The following is a 22,510-nucleotide window of genomic DNA, read 5'->3' as shown; positions in this document are numbered from 1 at the left end:
GGTTCTCAGTTCTGAAGCCCTCAGATCTGGAACGTGGGTGATAGCACAGTTCAGTGCCTGCATATATGGTGCCTTTTGCACACCAATCCTGTGCCAGGGCACGTGGTTTTTGATTACCCAGTGAGGGTCATTCACCTCTGTGAGGGCTCCCTTGTGTTTTCCCTCTGTTGCAGGTGCGGGAACCTGGTCAGCCTCCATCTGCATATGCTTTTTGAGCACAAGCTATTTGTGCACATGCTTACCAGCTGGTCTTTGTCTATTTGCAGGTCTCTTCGTGGAGTCCCTATATTCTTCTAATGGCACCGAGTTTTTGATTCCCCAGTGCCGTTTGCTCACCTCTGTGGTGGTTCCTGCACATGTCCCCACATTACCTGCTCACAGGGTGTAGTGTGTGCAGTAGTTCCTTTCCGCTCACTATCCTGCTTGAGCTCTAATTGTTCTTGTTTTTTTCCTCCTTTCTATTTGTCGAAGTGTGCCTGCTTTGTGGGTGGAGGAGGGTAGCAGGGTTCTGATCTCATTGAGATTTTATTGGAATTGAATTGAATCTGTAAATCGGTTTTGGTAGGATGACCATTTTTATGATGTCAATTCTTCCAATTCATGAGGAGAGAGTATCTTTCCATTTCTTTGTGTCTTCTATTTTTTTATCAGTGTTTTGTAGTTTTCCTTGTATAGATCTTTCACCACCTTTGTTAGCTTTATTTCTAGGTATTTAATTTTTGTGGGTACATTGTAAATGGGATGATTTTCTTAATTTCTTCCTCTTGAGATTGATTGTTTGCATACAGGAAGGCTACTAATTTTTGTATATTGATTTTGTAATTTGGTACATTACTAAACACATATATTGTTTTAGTTTTTCTGTGGATTTTTAAAGGACTATCTCTATATAATATCATATTATCTGCATATGATGATAGTTTCATTTCTTTTCCCATTTGGATTCCTTTCATGTCTCTGTCTTGCCTGATTGCCTTTGATATCATCCCATATTTCTTGACTCTTAATTAAATTTCCCCAATCACACCTTTTTTGCTCTGTTTGGGAAATTTTGTATGGACAAATATTAATGGTGGTTGATTATTTTCTCAGTTGTTGAGTTGACTTATTATCCCATCAAAGTCTTCTTTATTTCTATTAATTTTTTTCAAATAAAAATTTTATCTCTCCTTCTCTTCATAGTGTACATTTCATTCCTCTAATTAATGACAATGATTTACTTCATCTTTGTTCAACCGTGTATTATAATATTTTTCACTTGAAGAATTTTTCAAAAGTGGAGCTCATGTTAATTTACATCTTCCATCTGTTTACTTGCAGTGATATCATGGTTTTATTGTGTAATATATCAATTGGATTCATGAGCATAGTATTTGTGGTTGATTTAATTTCTTCTGTGATAAATGCAAATCTGCATACTCTCTGCCTCTGCTTCTATTGCTAATGACCACCTTTGTAATTTTCTGTTAAATGAGAGACATGATTTGTTGGTAATAGAGACTGAGCTAAGACTTTTATTGTGATATATTGTGTAATCTGCAAGACATTCAGCTGGGTTTTAAGTTTCCATAATTCTTGCTGCCCCCAAGTTCAAACACATGTAGTGCCCACACATGTGTCCCTGCTTCTTTTTGTTTTTATAGGAACTTGTCCTTAGGTATCTTCCTTGTTTGGCATATAATACACTGTTATATACTAGAGCTCTATAGCTGTAGTGATGTGGTATGTATGTTGAGGTTAGCCTATGATCTTAGGTATAATGTTAGGCATGCAAAGGGCATGTGTCCCCAAGAGTGACCTTCAAAATTGTATTGTAGCCTTCCCTGTTTCTGAGGTGAATGAGCAAAGTGTGTTGGGTAGTTGTTGGGGAAATACCCGTCTGTCATCTTGGCTAAGGCTCAGGTAAAGACTCTTCTCTCAATGTGTTTGCCTTTGCTTCAATGAGAATGCTCTGGGTTATTTCACACGGCCAGGAGGGAACCTTTCATCCCTCTTCATCTTGAGGACCTGGTGTGGATCCTGATCCTAATCCATATGAATGTGGTTCACACCACCAGCCAAGCACCTTCATCCCAAAGTCTGCCATCACAGGAGTTTTCAATTTCAATTGCCACACCTTCAACTTGCAGCATTTCAAACCTAGCTTGTGTGAATGGCCAAAAATCATAAAAAATATTCCTACAACATAACAAGTTAAGGAGTGATTAAAAGTGATTTTTAATTAGTTAGTGTTGTTTATAAGTAGTTTGTTTTTCACACAACCAGCAAGTAGTTAATATATCTTTGCTTTGAAATTGATATTTGCTCTAAGTTTTGAACACATATCACTTCAGCAAAGTGTATTTCCTGAGGGAGAGACTGCATATACTTGTGAGATAGTTGTAACTATTTCTTCAGGGCCATAAAGGACAGGGAGATAATTGCTACAGGCTTTGCCTGAGGGACCAAGCTGCAGTTGGGGACAGTCAATTTGAGGGATGTTTGTGCAACAGTAAATTGACCCTGGCCTCTTGAAGCAATGGTTTCAAGGTATTTAATCTGTGTGTTCAGGTGGACTGTGTGTCTCTCACTGGAAGAAGCAAGACAAGTATGGGCAGCACTGCATAAGCAGCATTCATTTTGTTCCTATGAGTAAGTAGGAGTGTGTTTCTCTGGAAGAGAAGTTTGTTATGGTTCCTTAAGTTGCCTATTATATGATGCTGTTCCCTAGCATATAATGGAACACCTAAGACAACCCCATCCATTTAAAATTAATGGCACATCTGTCAAATATCAATATTAGCAAGTTTTTTTCCATCTAAGTAAGTAGTTTATTTATGTTGGAACTGACATTTATGTACTAGTACCACATGAAAGGCAATTTATGATTCTGAGTTGATAATCATGTTTCCTTTTATTTTCAAATAGGTGCAATTTGTTACTGTCAGTCTTCAGGGCAGTGGTCAGTTCTATGCAAGAAAGAGAGGTGAAGTGTAGAAATACCAGCTGTCCTGAAAGACTTTTTGAAAACCAGAGGGAATGAATTTGTTGCAAATGTGTAATTAAGTTCTTTTTTAGATATATGAGCAGTCACTTAAGTAAAATTATATGACATTTCCTTGATTTATTCTCAATGGACACCGTTGTTTGATTTCAGTTATTGATGTCCTTTATTCTAAAGCGATGCAATTCTCAGTTTAGAAGTTGACTTCAAATTATTTTTTTTCCTTTGTGTTTATATGTACTTTTGCATATATATGCATAGAATGTTTTCTGGGCTTCTCCAAGAACCACAATTGAAATACAAATAAAAATACTGGTCATGAAATTATCTTTGACCATTTTGCATTGTTGACATTGATGCATGCTACTCAGGAAAGCTTTGAGGAGCACCTGTTATGCAATTTTGGGAGCCATCAAAAAGTATTTAGGAAAAAGTGTAATGTTAAATTCCTTGTAAATATTTATTTTATTTCAATAATCCCATAAAATATTATTTCAAATGGAACCATTGTTTATCTCTCTCTGGGATTGAGAATTAAGTGACAGTTTTGTTTTATTAGAGATAAGGAGCATGTAAAGCCCCATTAATGTCTTCTCTGTGAACCACCAGCTCGCATGGTCCTCCTTGTGAAACACATGGTGTTGTTACATTTACCTTAAAATTTAGGGCTGAGGCACAGGGAATTTTGTATACAGTGCAGTACTGAAGACCCTAGACCTACCGCTTTGTCTGGTACATTGGGTATGAAAACTATACTTGAGTTTTTGAAGCCTCCATGTGCTATTTTACATATAATAATATTGAATCCATGAACTTCAGCACAGGGACTGTTGCATGTTCATGTATGGATTCCCCCATATGCAATATTTGCCCCACACCAGGCCCCACTGTGCTCCGTATCATGTCTCTGTAGTACTGATGTGAGGGCTAGGATTGCAGATCCTTGTCACTGTGTGTCAGAGATGCTAGTGGCAGGCACCTGACAGCAGGATTCAAGTGTTGTCAGCAGAACTATCTGTGCTCAATAGCTGCTCTTGCTATTAGTTAATACAATGACATTTTTATATGAAGAATTTTTATGTCTTATTTTTACTTTAGTTCATGAAAGTTCTTCATTTGCATCCTATCCAAGAGAAAAGTAGCTTACATGAATGTAAAAATATGAACATTTTTCATTCAGCATGGAACTGATGCCCAAAATAATCTCAAAAAGTGTGCATTCTACTGTCTTTGTCACTGCAGATGTTGCTTTAAGTTCATGTTGGAAGAAGAACAAGAAGGAAAGAAAAGAGGAGAAGGGAAATCCCTGGGGATCTTATAGTCCTGAGTTTTCTGCTGCTCCCCCATAGGCAGGGCAGTGAGTCCTCTTTGCTTCCAGCGCAGAAGTGCATTTCCACATGTGTCTGCTCCTGCCAGGAAGGACTCTGTGCCAACTGCTGCCCTTGGACCCTCTTCCTTTCCAGAGTCACTGTGTCCAGGTCTGCACGCTTGAGTATTCCATACTCTCCTCCCCAGGCAGCTTGCTTGATTGACTGGATCCATAGACCCAGTATAACTGTGCAGCTTCCATCAAAAGTCTTGTTTAATTACATGTATATTTAATGAATCCCCAGAGAAAAAATATTTCCTTTTTACAACATGGGAGTTGTGGAGTTAATTGGAAATTATTGTGAAAAGATTTAATTGATGAAAGCTTTATTGTGACCTTGACATTTTATTTGTCTTTTCCACACATGCTTTATCCCCCTGATGACTAAGGAAACAAATCAAATATTGACTTGTGCATTTCAGTGTATATTTAGGGTAGAGGCAGCTTGATTGTAATTTCTTGAGAATTTCAATTTCTAGAAAACTTTTCATAACAAAGATGTCCTTAAACTATCTATTACTAAACTATGAAGAGTAGGGACATAAATGGACATGAGATGTCAGAAAGCTAGGTATGATTTAATTTGGTAAAATTTTTATGGACTGTGAACATAATACTTCTGAAGAAATCTGCAAAGTTACAAATTATGAACACAAGCATGGCATGGCTGAGAAACCAGACGTCAGGCAGTGATTTCATCCTCCTAGATCTGTTCCATAGTACCAAAGTGCCCTGGGTCCTCTTCACACTCACCCTGCTCGATTTCCTGGTGGCCCTGTTTGGCAACACCATAATAATCATCCTCATCTGGGCTGACCCTCTTCTCCACACCCCCATGTACTTTCTGCTCAGCCAACTGTCCCTCTTGGATGTCCTCTGTATCTCCGCATTAGTACCCAAAATGGCACTGGACTTTCTGTCTGGGGATCACCGCATCTCCTTTGTTGGGTGTGGCTTCCAGATGTTCCTCTTCTATTTCCTTGCTGGCTCAGAGTGCCTGCTGCTGGCGGTCATGGCTTATGACTGCTATGTGGCCATTTGCCAGCCTCTGCGCTATCCCATCCTCATGCGCCCCAAGGTCTGTGTGCTCCTCTTGCTTGTGACCTGGCTGGGTGCTCTGATCAACGCCTTGATGCAAGTGGCCTATAGTCTGTCACTTCCTTACTGTGCCTCCAGGGAAATCCATCATTTCTTCTGTGAGATGCCAGCGCTCCTGAAGGTGGCCTGTGCTGACACTTCCCAATATGAAAAGGGTGTTTATGTCACTGCTGTGATTTTTTACATCCCTCCCATAACTGCGATTGTGGGCTGCTATGGAAGGAGACTGTCCACTGTTCTGGGCATGGGATCAGGCCAGGGACTCAGGAAAACTTTGTCTACTTGCTCTTCTCACATGACTGTGGTGTTGCTCTTCTATGGGGCTGCCACTGCCAAGTATATTGTGCCAAAATCCTACCGCTCCCCCGAGCAGGAAGAAGTGGTCTCTGTGTTCTACACCATCATAACGCCCATGCTCAACCCCCTCATCTACAGCCTGCGGAACAAGGACGTGACTAGAGCTTTCAGTAAGGTTTTCAGAGTGTGAGGCATTGGAGTTTGCTTGTGTCTACAGTAAACCCATAATAGCATTACCATTTGCTGTAAATGTGAATATAATATGTATTTATACCTTACTTACATTTAGTATGGAAAACAATTATGTTGAGAAATTGAGTTCAAAAACATACAATGTTTTTTTTAAACATTTTTAAAGGATTTATTTATTTATTTATACATGCACTGGGTACAGTCAGAAGCGCGGGAGGGTGAGAGGATTCACCAGAGCCAGAGCGGGGAGCAGAGCAGGCAGAAGGACCGAAGTACACTGCTGAGGGGAGCAGCGGGCGGCAGGAGATGTCTGCGCGCCATGTGGGACCCTCCCCCAGTGGCTGAGGAGCAGCCAGGAATCAAACCAGCACTGCAGAGGCTGAGGGCAGCTTCACAACCCAGCGCTCAACCGTTGTGTCACCGGGGAGGCCCCCAAAACATATAATTTTGTACTGAATAAAATGTATTATTTGAAAAACATATCATGTAACCTTCTGTAGTCAATGATAACATATATTGGAATCTTGATTACTCATTGGAAGTTGCAATATATTTCTTCGTTGTAATTGTCTTATTTATTGTATTTTCAAAATGCGCATGTTCAGAAACATGAACCGTGATGCCTGCACGCAGTTGCCTGTACTGAGCGTGTAGATGTATCGTCACAGTGATGGATTTTCTAAAGTATTTATTCTTTCTAGATTTATAGACATTTCCCCAATCGATGCTTTCTCTCAAACCTGGCTTGGAAATTTAGAGTGAAACTGTTGCTCTATTATATGTGTTGATGTACATTGTTTAATGTCTGGAATGTTTATTTTCCAGAACTAAACTCTTTGAGCAATAAACTGACACAAAATACCGCATGACTTTAGGATGTGACATGTAGACACTCAACTACATGTTGAAACGACCACAGTGCAGTCACCATCCCACCCATGCAGACTTAACTGTTAGGATGTAGCCTCTTGACTTCACCTATTTCACACTCTTCAACCCCCACTTCCATCTGGTTACCTCCCTTTTTCTCTCTGTCTACTTTTGTTTTCTTTGTCAGTTTCCTTTAAATGAACTCATGGGTATTTGTCTTTTCCTGTTTACCCATTTCACTGGCATTTTTCTTTCCAAGCTCACCCCTGCTGTCACATATGATGACACTCAGTTTTTTTAATAAAATGTTTGAAGGTTTTCCACTATATTGCTACCATCCTGCCTAAACTCACACACAAGCACACACACACACACACACTCACCCCACCCGCTGTCCTTTCATGCATCACTGGAATCTTAGTTTAGTCCCCGTGTGGTGATGGTGTCACTGATTCTGGAACCAGCCACCTCAATGGTGGGAGAGGCAGCAGCTGGGCTGGTCTCTCCTCCTGCTGCTCCAGCACAAGCCAGTCCTGGCCGTGGCTCCTCAGGGCCCAGCAACCGCCCTTTTGTGGGAATTTCCTGGCTTGTGGGGTGGGGCAGTCAGGTGTGAGCTGTGAGCTGACTGGTGCTAAATGGTCCAGTAGCCACAGGATCGAAAAATGGTCCAATCAGACTTGTGGGTGGTGCCCCCTGAGAGGACAGAAGCAGGGTTGGCAGGGGCTGTAGTGTGATGGTTCTAGGCTGAGGAAAGGAGGACCAGAAGCTGCAGAAGAGAGAAGGAAGAATCCTACAGGGACCTCGGAGGAGGGAAGAGAAGCCTAAGAACTTTGCAGAGACAAGGCCTCAGGCCTGGGTATCCATGGCCTGAAAGGAGCACCAAAGGCCCGGCTGGGGCTGGTGTGTCAATGAGCTGTTTGTCGTTGGCGTCATCCAAGCTCTCACAGAGAACTATAGACACTGGGTGTCTCTGACACTGCCTCTGGGACAGTAGTGACCTTCACTACTGGCTAGCGCCGTCCATCCCTCCTGTTGGCCAGTGGTGACCATCCCTGTTGATCAGTGTGGTCCAGCTCTGATTCCATGTACCTGAAACTCTGCCTGTACTTCTGGAAGGTGCCATCTTCAGGAGGAGGCTCCACTATAGACATAACAAGCTCTTTGTCGCCCTGTTTGTAAGATAAACCCTGTGGTGATGGTTCCCAGAGCCTGAGGTCTCTTGGAATCGTGCGTACAGGTGAGATCCCATGGTGGCCCGTGCTCTCATGGGGCACTGCACTTTATCGGCTCTAGCCCACAGGCCTCTGTTGCTGGGTGTGTGTTGCTCTTGCCTTTGGTTTTGGCGTTTTTGGGCTCTTTGGTGGCTCCCTTGTCGGGATGTCGGGCAGGTAGGTGGAGGTTCTGGCCCTTCTGGGCTGTCCTATGCACCTGCCCTGTGTGCCCCTGAGTGTGGGGGGATGGGTGTCCTCATGGCTTTATGAATGGGTGCTTTCTCTCTGCGGGATCAATGCCCGAAGGTGGAACTGCTGATATGTAGTGGGTTTCCTCAGTGTTGAGGGGCCTCTGTAGGCTTGTAGTCTCTGCATTCCCATTCTCAGTGCCGGGCCGGGCCCTTCTATTCTCATCTTGCCAACACGTGTTTCTCATCTGTTTGAATCTGTACCCCCTTATCCACTGTTGTACACCCCAGGATCACCAGTGGGTGCCTGACACGCAGATGGCATGAAATTCTGAAAACATGTTAGTATGATTTATGTGCAGTTGACACTGTGAAGGGAGGAGAGGATGTGATTCAAGAAGAAATGTGCAGCACCTGCCTGCAAGGTGGTCAGAAGTGACATGTGGGTTGGAGGAAAGCAAGGTCAGAGAGCTGGTAGGTGCAGACTGGGGATTCTGAAAAAACAAGAGCAAATGCCTCAGGTGGCTACAGGATGTGGCAGAAAGAAGGACACACAAATATCCCAAAATAGATGACAGGATCAAGAAGATGTGGTGCATATACACAATGGAATATGACTCAGCAATCAAAAGAGATAAACACATGCAATTTGCAGCAACATGGATGAAGTTGGAAGGGATCATGCTCAGGCAAAATAAGCCAGAAAGAAAAAGAAAAATACCGGATGGTCTCACTCATAGCAGGGTTTAGAAAACCTAAATTAGGGACCAGGAAAATACTAAATATAATAAAGTAAAAATCACAATCAACAGCATCTACAAGCCAGAGACACACTACCGTGGGGGGAGTAGGGAGTAGGATCATCAAGGGGGGTGGGGATTGTACGGGAACTATAACCAAGGTGAAAATGCATACATTGGCAAAAATGAAAAAGGATGTAAAAATACATAAAATTAAAAACGAAAAGGAAGGGCAGCTCACCCAGCAGGGCTGGACAGGGAGGGGAGGCGGGTGGGGGCAGGTCTGAGGCCAGCGTGGCAGGGAAGCCTGTGCAAAGGGGTTTGGGGGAAGAGTCACGCCCAGCAGGGCCACGGGAAGGCATGAGGCCAGCGAGCAGATGATCTGATTGATGCTCTCGCTCTTCCCTGGGTGTGGGGGAGGTTGAAGGAAGGGGAGTAACCAGTGCGGGGCCTCAGCCCTGGCCCTTGACGCGCAGCATCCCAGGCTGGTGGGGGCATCATGGGTTCTCAGAGGCGAGCGGGATGCGGAGCCTCCGTGGGGTTGGCAGCCCCTGAGGCTGAGGCGGGTGTGGACACAGGCGGCCACAGAGTGCGGACTCCCCAGAGGCAGCCGTGGAGGTTGGGGAGAAAGACGGGAACGGGCCTGCGAGTCCTCCCCCGACACGGGAGAGGCCGCGACCTCTCTCTTGAGGCAGCTGGGAGCAGCCGCGGTCTAAGGAGGAGCAGCTGGGCCTCTCCCGGCCGCTGCTGGGTCAGGTCCCCGGGGGGCGGAACCAAGAGAACCTGCCCTGGGCGTCCTGTCCCCCGAGAGGATGACACCCTCCGCCCTCCGGGCCTGGGACACGTGGTGCTGGGGCCACTGGGCCCGACCCCCGAGCCCAGGCTCTGAGCCTCGGGGCTCTGGCCGCGCCCCAGGCTGCTCAGGGGAGACCTGGCCTCAGCGGATGCTGTGCGAGAGTGATCAGGGTTGGCCTGGCGGGGGGAACCTGCAGCCTGAGCAGCAACAGACCCCACTGCTTACGCGAACCCACCACTTTCAGAAGCCAGGCCGTTCCCCGCGGGGCGCAGGGCCACAGCGTCTGGACCTGGCCTTTGCCAACCTCTGCTCCCCGACCCCGAGTTCGAGCAAGAAGCAGATTTTTTTTAGTCTTTTATTTTTAAGACATATTTATACAATTACCGGGGTACAGGCCAGAGGTGTGAGGGTGAGAGGATTCACCAGAGACAGAGCTGGGAGCAGAACAGGCAGACTGACGAAATACACTGCTGAGGGCAGCAGCGGGCAGGAAAGGGGAGGTCTGCTCGCCTCCCTGGCGGGCCGGGAATCGAACAGGCACTGCAGAGGTGCGGACAGCTCCACAGCGCTGCGCTCAACCCGCTGCGCCAACAGGAGCTGCAGACGCAGATATTTCCAAGCCAGAAATCTCGGGGGGAGCTGACCAGCCCCAGCTGCCCCCAGCCCCAGCTGAGTCAGGTCAGGGGGTGTCCCCACAGCACTGGGGGCGAGGCGGACACCCCCTCCAGGGCCCACTTTACAGCCTCTGCCACCCTGGGAGCCGCCCCGGCCTCCGGCCTGCGAGGACGCCGAGGGGCACACGCAGCTCGAGGGCCAAACGGGGGGACCATGTCCCAGAGAGTTTTCAGTGTCGGGGTGTGAAGAGCGGACTCTGCAGCGTCTCATGCTCCCAACATGGTGTCGTTTATTATGCCTATGAATGTGTCATGTGAGACGCATCAGGGCTTGAGGGGGACTGTGCGGAGAGACCCTAAAAGCCAAAACCTGGGACAGGTGCTCGCGACAGAGGACACGGCCTTGCCAGCGCCCCGCGGGCTTCTGGAACGGGGTGGACTCCAGTCTCCAGGGCGTCTTTCCACACACCTCTTGGCGGTTGCTGTGCCGTGAAGGCTGAATGGCCCCCGGGGTGCCCTCTGCCGGGGGCATGGCCTCTGCTCTGACGCCACAGAGAGCTCTGTGATGTCACCCGCGGAGCCTGCTTAAGACCCTGCGCAGCCCGTGGTGGTGTAGGTAGAGCGAGGAGTGTTGGGATCGTGACGGTGGACTCTGAGGGAGAGAGAGGCGTGTTGGTGGATTGGATTGCTTTTGCTTTGGTTATTTCTTATTCAGTTATTTATTTTAGCTATTTTAGTTATTTTATTTTTAATTATTTTTTATTTTCCTTTATTGTTTTATTATTGCTTATTTTTTCCTTTTATTATTTTATTTTTTGTTTTTATTTTTAATTTTTTTATTGCCCCCCATTTTGTTTGTCTGTGTTCTTGTTATTTGGAGTTGTTAGTTATTGTTTTTTTATATTTTTAAATATTTATCTTTGTTAATTATTTGGTTGTGTGTTTTCATTTTTGAGTGTGAAGTTAGTTAGTCAGTATTAGTATCCTACTTAGGTTAGCATAGTTAGTGTTTCTGGTAGAGGTAAGTTAGCGTCCTTACTGTTTTGGTAGAGGAGTCAGCGCGGGGAGCATTTAGTTAGTTTCAGGGATCCTTTTCACGTACTACTAGCTCTAGACTTGTAGTGAACTTGTTAATCGGGTAGCGGAGCTAGTGCCGAGGGCTCTAGACAGCCAGGACCTGCAAGTGTAGGAGCGGGTCCGCCCTCACTGCCTCGATGTGCATGTCTGCCCAGGGAATGGCCCTGAGACAGTATGTGATGCTCGGCAAGCTGCGGGAGGGCACCCACGCCAAGGTCAAGCAGGCGCGGCACCTGCCGATGGGCACGGAAGTGGCCATAAAGGTCATCCCCAAGTCTGGCATGCCTCAGAGGTTCCTGGTCTGCGAGGTGGCCTGCATGAAAGTCCTTTGGCACCTGAACATTCTCCAGCTCTTCCAGGTGGTGGACACTGAGGATGAGGTGTTGCTGGTCCTGGAGCGCACTCAGGGGGGCAACCTGCAGGATTACCTGTGCAGGTGCGGGCACCTGGGGGAGATGGAGGTGCGCCACATCTTCCAGCAGATCCTCGCTGCGCTCAGCCACTGCTAAGCCCGGGGCGTGGTGCACTGGGACCTGAAGCCAGAGAACCTGCTCCTGGACCGGCACCGAAACATAAAACTGGCAGACTTCGGGCTCAGCGCCCAGTTCTCTGGGACAGCGCTGCTCAAGACCCCCTGCGGCAGCCCGCAGTATGTGGCGCACGAGATCCTCCGTCAGTAGGAGTACAGTGGCCCCGCGGCATACATCAGGAGCCTGGGGGTGGTCCTCTACGACATGGACACGGAGCTGCCCTTCAAGGGCAACAGCCTCGGGGAGCTGCGGGCCAGGGTGCTGAGCGGTGTCTACAACGAGCCGCATTACCTCTCCCAGCAGTGCCGTGACCTGCTAAGGAAGATGACGACACTCGACCCCCAGAGCCACAGCACCCTGGACAGCATTATCCAGCACCCCTGGGTGGGGCTGCCCAATGGACTCCCGCCCTGCTGCAAGCCGTCCCAGGCCAGCACAAGGCCGCGATAGAAGCCATGGTCTGCCTGGGGTTCTGGAAATAGGTCATCGACAGGGCGCTTTTGGAGGACAGGTATGACCCTGTGATGGGGTCCTACCTCATGCTGCTTTCCAGGCAGTGGGTGGGCGAGGAGGGGCCGGACCCCACCATCTTCCCCAAGATCCTCAGTCCCAATGGGGCCCATGGCACCCCGATACCAGAGGACCACCGGCAGCCTGAGTTCTCGGGACGGGAAATCTTGCGGGTGGGACTGTCCCCGAAGCAGGACACCCAGAAGCCCAACACCACCTCCGGGCTAGGCATCCTGCAGAAGGATGACAGCCTGCAGAGTTCTGTCTCCGGCTCAGGGCCCCTGCTGCCGGACGCCTGAAAGCCCAGCATGGCCTCCAGGTCAGGGCCTGTGCTGCGGGAGGCCTGGGGGCTCAACACCACATCACTGCCAGGCCCCCTACAGGAGGAAGCCCTGCAGCCCAGCACCACCTTGCTAGGCCCCCAGCTGGAGGGGGGGGGGCCAGGAAAGCATTAGGAAGACCTCCATCCCAGCCCCCCCAGCTCTCCAGCACCACTCGAATAACCCCAAGGAGGAGCCCCTGTTCAGCCCACCCCCTGCAGAGACACTGGGCTATTAACACCATTCCCAAACCACCCTTCAGTCCAGGGGAGGCTACAAGGCCAGAGCTCGTTGAATCCTTAATAGGATTTTAAAATGTTGCATTTTCTGTCCACCCTTCGGAAGAAAACACAAGAGCAGAGTTCACCCTGCTGGGGATTAGATGGTCACCAGCACCTCCCTAGAATTCACTTCCCCGCTCCAGGGCAGCCACTCAGTGGCCATAGTGAATGGAGCACACCAGCAGAGGCCAAGCCCTGGAGAGGGCTCAGGGGCTGGGCCCAGCCATAGGGGCTAGAAGCAGCATGAGAACATAGGTGTGGAGCACAGATGTCCGCAAGCACAGCAGTCCTAGGAGCAGAGCAGGTGAAGGGCTGGGAGGGCAATGGGTCTGGTGAAGCACCTGAGGGGAACAGAGCAGAGAAAGCGGGGAGAGGAGGGCTTAGGGCAGCTGAGCAGGTGAAGGGCCCGGGATGGGAGTGGAGCTGTGTGGGCTGAGCCCCCAGAGGCCCCAGGGCCATAGGCTGGGACCCCAGGACCTTGCTTCCCCGTCTTAGGCTCTATCCCGTGTGGGCCCTGCTGGTGGCCCCTGGGCACCCGGATGGCGCAGACGATGCAGAAGCTCTTCAGTATGACTGGCGCTGTCAGGGACTGACATACATGGTAGGAAGTCCCCCTCTACTGAGCCCCTTTTCACAACGGAGATTCCAACTTTGAGAATTGCTTACCCGCCAGTGAGTGGTGCCTCGATAGGGCCTCCTGGTTTCCATCTGTACTTTGTCGCATCTGAGTCCATGCAGCACTTCCCGGGGGGTGTCACTAAGGAAAGAGCCTCCTCCGTGCTTGGGATTCACTGGCTCTGCTCTTCCCACGCAGGTCCCAGAGGGCACGAGGAGGCGGCCGCCGTGGACACACTGGTTCCCACTGCAGGGGCACCTCCAGGTGACCTGTTCTTCCTGCGAGCCCTGGGGTGTGGAGGCATCTGGACGCTCTTTCTACACCTGGAGGAGACAGTCTGAATTGGATTATTTAGTTAAAATGTCGATCCCAGGACACATTAAATTGGTATTTGAAACTGACCATGTTTGCTCCCCGTTTATGACTGCACCCACACTTCCAACAGATCGGACATCAGAGACCTAAAAATCCTTTAACATTCTTGTAATAAGCAGTGAAAAGTTTAGAAAATTCAGAAAATTTTGGAAAGCATTTAGAAAATTTTAGAAAAGTGAGAGGGGTCAAGTGGTGATAAGACAGTGAGACAGGAGTGTGAAGCAGAGCTAGCTGTGAGTATGGAATTAGGTATTTGCACTATTTTCTTTAGATGTATGTGCATGTCTTGCACTGTGTGCAAGTTTGTGCATATGAGTCTACATGAGTGTGGCTTGTGTGTGCATCTATAGGTATGAAGTATTTATGTACCTTCTACCATCAGAAAAACACTCACAGCTGTAGAGAATTGGTACGGTGTCTTCAAAAATAGGGCCTCCCAGAGGGCCCAGCGGATTGAGGCCAGCACTGAGGGAAGTGCTGAATCTCTAAAGTCCCCAGTGTGGCTTGTGTCCCCAAGTCCACATCTATAGGCGGTTTAATTCTGCTCCAGTATAACTGTAGATGCAGGTCAGTTAACTTTTTCCCGGTTTCTTGCCATTGGTCCCTGCTCCTGGTGTGTGACCTGGTCACCCATTTCTCTTTCAGGGGCATCGATGTTGTCCTGCAGTGTTGTGAGTTTATGGCGGCGCTGAGCCCAGTGTCTTCACTCTGCCTTCGTATTGCGCCTCCTGCGTAACACAATTCATTTTTGAGACCATAATTACTTTGTAAACCAAAACAACTAAATATAATAAAAAGATAATAAAACTGAAAAACTAGAGATGTTAAAAAAATCACATCCAGTGACTTGTATTGAAATTATTGAAAAATTATATACATCATGGCTAAGTGTGGTTCATTCCTGTAATACCAGACCAGTTCAACACTTACATTTCAAGTAATATAACGGTTACATTAAGAGTGTATAAGAAAATATATATTACAGTATCAACAGACATAAAAACACTCAATATATTTCAACACATATTCAAAATTAAAAAAAAAGTAAATTCAAAAACCCAGAATTTAAGGGGCTTTTCCTTAAACTAATTAAATGTATAAAAGAAAACATGTAACTAACATTACACTTAAAGATGAGCCACCAAATAGATTTCCTCTTCAGATGGAGAAAAAGGCCACTTTGTCCTCTGCCACTACGCCAATTCAGAACTGTGGGGCTGTCCTAACTAATATGATAAGTAAAAGAAAAGAAAAGCTATAAATGGAATACATATTGATATGAAACAATCAATTTTGTATTCCAGGTAGAAAACCACTAGAAATCTTAAAAAAATCTCAGAAATAATTAGCAATTATAGGAAGGTTGCAGGGTATGTGGTCAATATACAAAAGTTTATTAGTTTCCCCATAAGCAACACAAACAACTGGGATTTAAAATTAAAGAAACATTATCTGTTATAATTATTCTACCCCAAATGAAATATCTAAGCAAGGCCTCCCCTGATGGTGCAGTGGTTGAGCGCTGGGCTGTGAAGCTGCCCGCATTCTCTGCAGCACTGGTTCAATCCCCGGCCACCAACAAGGTTCCCACATAGCACACAGACCTCTCCTTCCGACCGCTGCTCCCCTCAGCAGCGTACTTCTTCAGTCTGCCTGTTCTGTTCCCTGCTCTGTCTCTGGTGAATTCTCTCATCCTCCCATGCTTCTGAATGTAGCCAGTGATTGTATAAATAACAAATAAATAAATAAATATTTAAAAATAAATAAATAATGAAAAATGAAAAAAAAATAAGCATAATCTAACAAAATTTGCAGGAGACCTATACACAGAAATCCAACAACACTCATAAAATGGACCTAGATACAGACCTAAACCTTATTTTCAAATGAACAAATGCAAATTGAATCATAAACATGAAAGTAAAATGCAATACTATAAAACTTCTCGAATATGACATAATAATACAAATAGATGTGACTTTGGATTTGCTAATAACTTTTTAGGTAAAACACTAGAAGCATGACCTATGAAATAATAAACAGACCTTTGCACTTTATTAAAAGTTTATGCTCTGCAAAATTGATGTTAAAACCACAAGTAACTTATTAGGAACATAATAAGATAGCTGCATTTACCAACATGCATTTGTCAAAACCCATAGAACTCACAGCACTAAGAATGACCCTTGGTCTACCTACATTTTAAAGAATCCTTTTGCAAGTTTGGGTACACCAGAATGTGACACAGATGATGACAATATAATGTAACTGTATTATACTGTATGTATGACACATGCTTACAGAAAGAGATTTTGGAAAAGGTGATGTAGACTCAAAAAGAAGGAAAGAATTCTATAGTTTGCTCTGCTGGAAATGTCCTTTCCACACTGGCAAGGCTGCCTGGGCAATAATGTCAGCAAGACAATAACTTTGTTTGCTTTGAAGAGTTCCTCTGGTGAGAAGCAAAGACAATGTCGAGAAAGTCCACAGTCCTATCGTGTTGTTAAGTTGCTAGACGAAGGAACATGAGCTAATGACCTGAGTGACGAGCGTGTCTATAAGGGCACTTGTCAAAATAAGAGATTCCAATAAGCTTTGGTCCTTACATCTTCCCCCTCACAGGTAACTCTGACTGACTCGACTGTAAAATCAAATCTGGACTTGCTATTGGTTTTTAAATTAGGGGTTGGAGTCATAGGCCTGTCAGAACATTCCTGTATGTCCAACATAACCTGTGCAATATGATCCATCCCTGGAAGACATTGAGTTGATTGGTTAAACTGTTAACCCAGCCTACTGGATGTACAAGAACTCTGCTGTCCCCTGCCCTCAAGGTGCTGGTGTCCTAGGCAAGAAGACACATCAAGGATTTATAGACTCTAAAGTTTGTCTTTGACAAACTGTTTGGTTTCTTGATATTCCACAGAAAAGTAACATCATCCAGTATTTATCTTTGCTCTTCTGGCTTATTTTGCTTGACATAATAGATTCCAGTTCCATTCATGTTGCCATCAATGGTGTGAATTTATCATATTTTGTTTGCAGAGTAGTATTCCATTGTGTGTATGTGTATATATACCACATTATCTCTTCCACATGGCCACTGAGAACTCTTTCGTTTGATTCCTCTATTACTTTAAAAAACTCCATTTTGGGGAGGAAGTCCACTCATCTCTGCTAAACAGACAAGTATAGGTTTTTGCACCTGAGGGGGGAAATTCTATACTCCCAAATCACTAACAAAAATGTAAACCAATGATGCCTCTATAATAAAAATTAAAAAGATGACACATCATCAACATCACTAAGCTGGCAGTGTGGTGCATAGCTTGATGATTAACACTATGGAGAAGAAATAAGCAAGGAAGAAGAAAGGCCATATTGTCTTCAATCAAGACTTCAGGGAAAGCCTCTATGAAAGCAAGGAAGGACAAGCAGGGGGACCAGCAGGGGCAAGCCTTGGGTGGTAGTGTGCTTGCAGTCTTTGAGGGGCAGAACTATGGCCTGAAGAGCAATGTTGTCTCAAATCTACAGGCCCTGGTGCGGCTATTTTTGGGATGTGTGAGGGGCCCTAAGTGCTTGAAATGCATTCAGCTTTAAATGAGGACTGCACCAGAGATGGTGATTATATAACCCCACCCAGTCCAGCATCCATTAAGTCAGGGCTAATTAGCACACTTCTTTTTCTAGCTGTGCGCTCAAAATTCCATTAACATCAAGTGCTGGCACCCACTGTCACCTACAGATTCAAGGTAATAGACCTCATCTCTTCTACAACATGATGGGTTTCCTGAAGGAATTGAATCATTTCCCAATGACTGCCTTGGGCAAAGTGGGACACAGAAATGGGGGCTGAATTAGAATGGGGGTGAGGAAGGGGAAGCTGGGCTGCAGGTGAAACATCCAGAACAAGACTTTGATAGACAACTTCATGCTTCCAAGAAGAGCCTGCTCCAGGTGGACTCAGGACACCAAACGCTCAGTAGATAATGAATGTCCCTCCACCAAAACATCTGTGCTCTCTAAGTCTAGACACACCCGTGAGACTCTCACCTTTTTGTGTCTGCATTATGTTCTGTGACTGACACCACATGGTCACCCTGCTTGCAGTTTTATTATATTAAGCAATCACAGCCTTCCATTGCATAACACTGATTTTATTGAAGAACAAATCTGCCCTGTCTGTTTACATTCTGGACACTGATAAAATAGGATAATGATTTCAGTTAGTATCTTGAGTGAGTCAAATTTATAATTTATCCCCACTTGATATGGTCCAAAAATGAAAGAAGTGGAAGACTGTGGACGGTATGAAATGACAGCTTAATTGTTAGGAAAATAAAACCCATAGCCAGAGAGTTAAAGGCTTTCCTACTGATGTTAAAATTGTTTTCAGAGAGGACAGACATGCAGCATTTGATGCCAAGGAACACAAGTAAGAACGCTCTGGTGCATAGGGCAGAGAAATAGCCTTTATATTTACATTTAGAATAACTGAAAAAGTGCCCATTATTTCTGTAAAGGGCTCATACAAGTAGTACAGACTTGAGTGGGGTAGTGCAAATCCAGGAATCAAGGGTCCCTGTAATTTCCTCTGTCACTCACTCCTGATGTTTTTATATGAGGTTCCCCAAAGCACTTTGGATTTCAGATCATCTCTGCCTTGTACTCTGGGGTCAGTATTTCTAACTAAATGATACATGTGTTAGATTGATACTGATCAGTATAGATGAGATGAGTGAATGGGACATAATGCACTTAACAAACATGTATGATTCCTTCTGCAAGCCCAGCACAGCAGGTGCTCAGTACAGGAGACAAAACCTGGAAGACATGCCCTTGCCTTGTACATATTAGAGTCCTGGGAGGGCAAAGAGTAATCTGCCCCTGAGATGCAGACAGCAAGCATAAATGTCACCCAGAGGACAGAGATTGTCTACCAGGACAGGATCTGACCACAAGACAGTATCGTCTGTGGTCTTACAGAGTTGTTTTGTTTTTTTTAAAGATTTATTTATTTATGCGTACAAGAGCTGGGGTACAGGCCAGCGATGCAGGGGTTGTGGGCATTGAGAGGATCCATCAGAGACAGAGTGAGAAACAGAACAGGTGGATTGACTGAAATACACCACTGAGGGCAACAGCTTAGACTGAGACAGGAGAGGTCTGCCACGACATGTGGGTATCTCCCTGGAAGGGATTGAACCTGAGCTGCAGTGGCTGCAGACAGCTTCATAGGTTGCATCTAACCCCTTGTGCCACCAGGGAGGCCCCCTTACAGGGTTTTTAAAATTGAATTTAAATGCCCAAGTAAGCAATCTCTTCGTTTATTTTATTTTCCATTTTTTTTAAGATTTTTTTTTCATTTATTCAAGAGCTGGGATACAGGCGAGATGCACAGGAGGCTGAGAGGATTTACCAGAGACAGAGCGGGAAACAGAACAGGAAGACTGACAAAATACACTGCTGAGGGGAGCAGTGGGGAAACAGGAGAGGTCTGTTGAGTCATGTGGGACCCTTGCCGGCCAGCCAGGATGGAACCCCCACTGCAGAGGCTGCGGACAGATTCACAATGCATCACTCAACTGTCTATGCCACCAGGGAGGCCCTCTTCATCTAATTTAAATATCAACTATATTCATAGACCAAAAATTCCCCTTTTTAAAGTGTACAATTCAGTGGGTTTTAGGAACTCATAGTTGTAGAACTATCACCACAACTTAATGTTAGGACATATTCATGAACTTCTGAGGTAATGAAACTTAACCCAATAACAAATCCTCCCTGTGTCCCTCCCTCTCTAGTACATGAAAAATCGCCCGTTTGTTTTCTATATCTGTGGAGTTATTTCTCTACTACAGACAATTCATGTAAATGCAGTCACACAATAGGTATTGTTTGTGACTGGCTGCTTTCACTTATTCTATTTTCAAGGTTCATGCATGCTGTACAATGTATGTATCAGCACTTCATTCCTTTTCCTTGCTAGATAACATTCCATAGCATAAGTTAGCATATATTTGTTCTGTATACCATTTGTAGCACAGATCTTCCAAAACCCTGGCAGTTTCCCAAGTGATGAGCATGACCTTAAGGCATAAAATACATAAAAGAAAAGAGGCAATGTGCTCACGGATTTCAACCTCAGAGATGCATTCAGGGGCTAGGGGCTCACTCTAATGGCACAGAACAAAAACAAAAATAAACAAGTGGATTAATTCTGGCACAAGGGGTTAAGCACAGCACTGTGAAGCTGGCCGTAGCCTCTGCAGCAGGAGTTTGATTCCTGCCAGCCAGGGAGCTACCCACATGGCACAGCAGACCTCTCCTGCTGCACGCACTGCTCCCCTCAACAATGTGTTATGTCAGTATGCCTGTTCTTTTCCCTGCTCTGTCTCTGGTGAATCCTGTCACCTCCCACACCTCTGGCCTGTACCCCAGTTCTTGTATGCATAAATAAATACATCTTTAAAGATACAAACTGAAAAACCTTTGCACAGATAATTTTCACAGAACAATTAGTGACTGATAGAAAATATTTGCACAGCACATATCCAAAAACAAGTTAATTCCCAAAATATATAAAGATTTCATCCAACTGAACAACTTTCAACAACAGTTAAAAATGGATAAAAGAGCAAAAAATGGTTTCTCCAAAGAACATATGTGGTCCATGTCATATGAAAAAAATGCTCATTACTCTTTAGGGAAATGAAAATCTGAACCACAGTGTGGTATCACTTCACACCTGTGCAAATGAATTCTATTCAAAAGACTGGAACAAAGAGTCAGCATGGTTGTAGAGAAAGAGGTACACTCCCTCAATCCTCCTGGGCATGTGAATTATTACATCCTCTATGAAAAATGAATGTCTTAAGGTTCCTTAAAAATAAAAATAAATACCATAAGATCCAGAAATACCACTTCTATGAATTTTTCCAGAGAATATATAAACACTAATGTGAAAATATTTATGCACTTCTATGTTCATGGCGGCATTACTCACAATAACCAAATCATGGACTCAACCTAAATATCCATTGACAGATAACTAGATAAAGAAACTATGGTTTATATGCACAGTTGAAAACTAATCAGCTATTATAAAAGATGAATCATTGCCTTTTGAGACATGTTAATGGAACTTGAGGTGACTATGCTAAGGGAAATAAGTAAAAAAAGACAATTACTGAATAGTTTCACTCATTTGTGGAATGCAAAGAAACCAAGAAAATAAATGGGCATAAGACACAGAAATAATCTTAGACTATGAAAACTATGGTGGTTACCAGAGGGGAAAGGGCAGGGGAGGGGAGAAGGGTAGATGGCATGAACTGATGTGGCTGTGGCATTGGGGCTGGGGCTGTTCGTGTGCAAATGTGCATATGTCTAGGTATAAAGCTGAATTCCTGAAATTTTATAGTTATGTATTTACATTTATTTACATAAATGGTAGATCAAATTTACAAATAACATAAATTATACAAACTCAATCACAAATACCAAATCTTCTCCATTTATTGTTTTCTACTTTTATTCCAATGTGGTTCTTTTACTTTTATGGACCTTTGTTATATTGCCTATCCTTTGATCTAGTATAGAGAATGCTGTATGTGAACTTGAAAAGAATGCATATTCTATTCTTGTCTGGTGGGGTGGTCTTAGGTTATCTTTTGTGTCTAGTTGGCATACAGTGCTGTAAAATCTTATATTTCCTTGCTCATAATTTTTCTATTTTATCTATTCATTATAGAAATTAATTACTATATTATTGAAGTTGTCAACAGTTGTCGTTAAATTATTAACTTCTGTCAAAATCTGTCAGTTTTTGTTTCATGTTCTTTGAGACACTGTTGTTAGGTATATGATATATTATGCTTTTAATCATTTTGTATCTTTGATACATTGATTCTTTTTTTTTTCTAAAATGTTCTTTGTTGTCTTAGTAAGATTTTTTTGTCTTTAATATATTTTGATAGTGTTAACTTATCCACTAGGGCTCTTTCATTTATTGTTTAGATGATGTGACTGTTGACTTTTACTTGAAACCTCTTTGTGTGTTTGCAACTAAAGTGTGGGTCTTGTAGACAGTATGTAGTTCATCATGTTTTACCCATTTTAAATGTTTGTCTCTTTTCATTGGTGCATTTAACCCATTTTTATTCAATAATATTACTGATAAAGTAGAATTGGCATCTGGCGTTTAAATATTTCTTATATGTCATGTATTTTTTTCTTTCTTCATTTGTCCATTATTGCATGCTTCTATGTTATATTAGCCATCCAGTGTACCATTTTAATTATTTTGTTTTTAATTACATATTTTGGATATTTTTATTGACTGATTTGGGGATTAAATTTAATCTTAATTTATAATTAGTAATTATACATATATAATTGGTAGTAATTTAAGTTGCTACCAACTTAATTTCAATAGTACACA

The 22,510-nt window shown here is 44.5% G+C and overlaps 1 protein-coding gene across 1 annotated transcript; it reads left to right on the top strand.

The window, feature by feature from the left end:
• Nucleotides 1–5,010: 5,010 nt before the first annotated feature.
• LOC311175186 (olfactory receptor 2T27-like) lies at nt 5,011–5,937 on the top strand (the record flags this gene model as incomplete). The annotated part of the gene is made up of 1 exon (XM_084240101.1): nt 5,011–5,937. The coding sequence occupies one exon, from the start codon at nt 5,011–5,013 to the stop codon at nt 5,935–5,937; it is 927 nt and encodes a 308-aa protein (XP_084096227.1).
• Nucleotides 5,938–22,510: the final 16,573 nt, after the last annotated feature.

The sequence above is a fragment of the Talpa europaea genome (assembly GCF_964194135.1).
Source record: "Talpa europaea genome assembly, chromosome: 8".
NCBI classification, from domain to species: Eukaryota; Metazoa; Chordata; class Mammalia; order Eulipotyphla; family Talpidae; genus Talpa; species Talpa europaea.
Note: the sequence above shows the minus strand (reverse complement) of the source record. Positions and strands in the feature narration are given on the sequence as shown.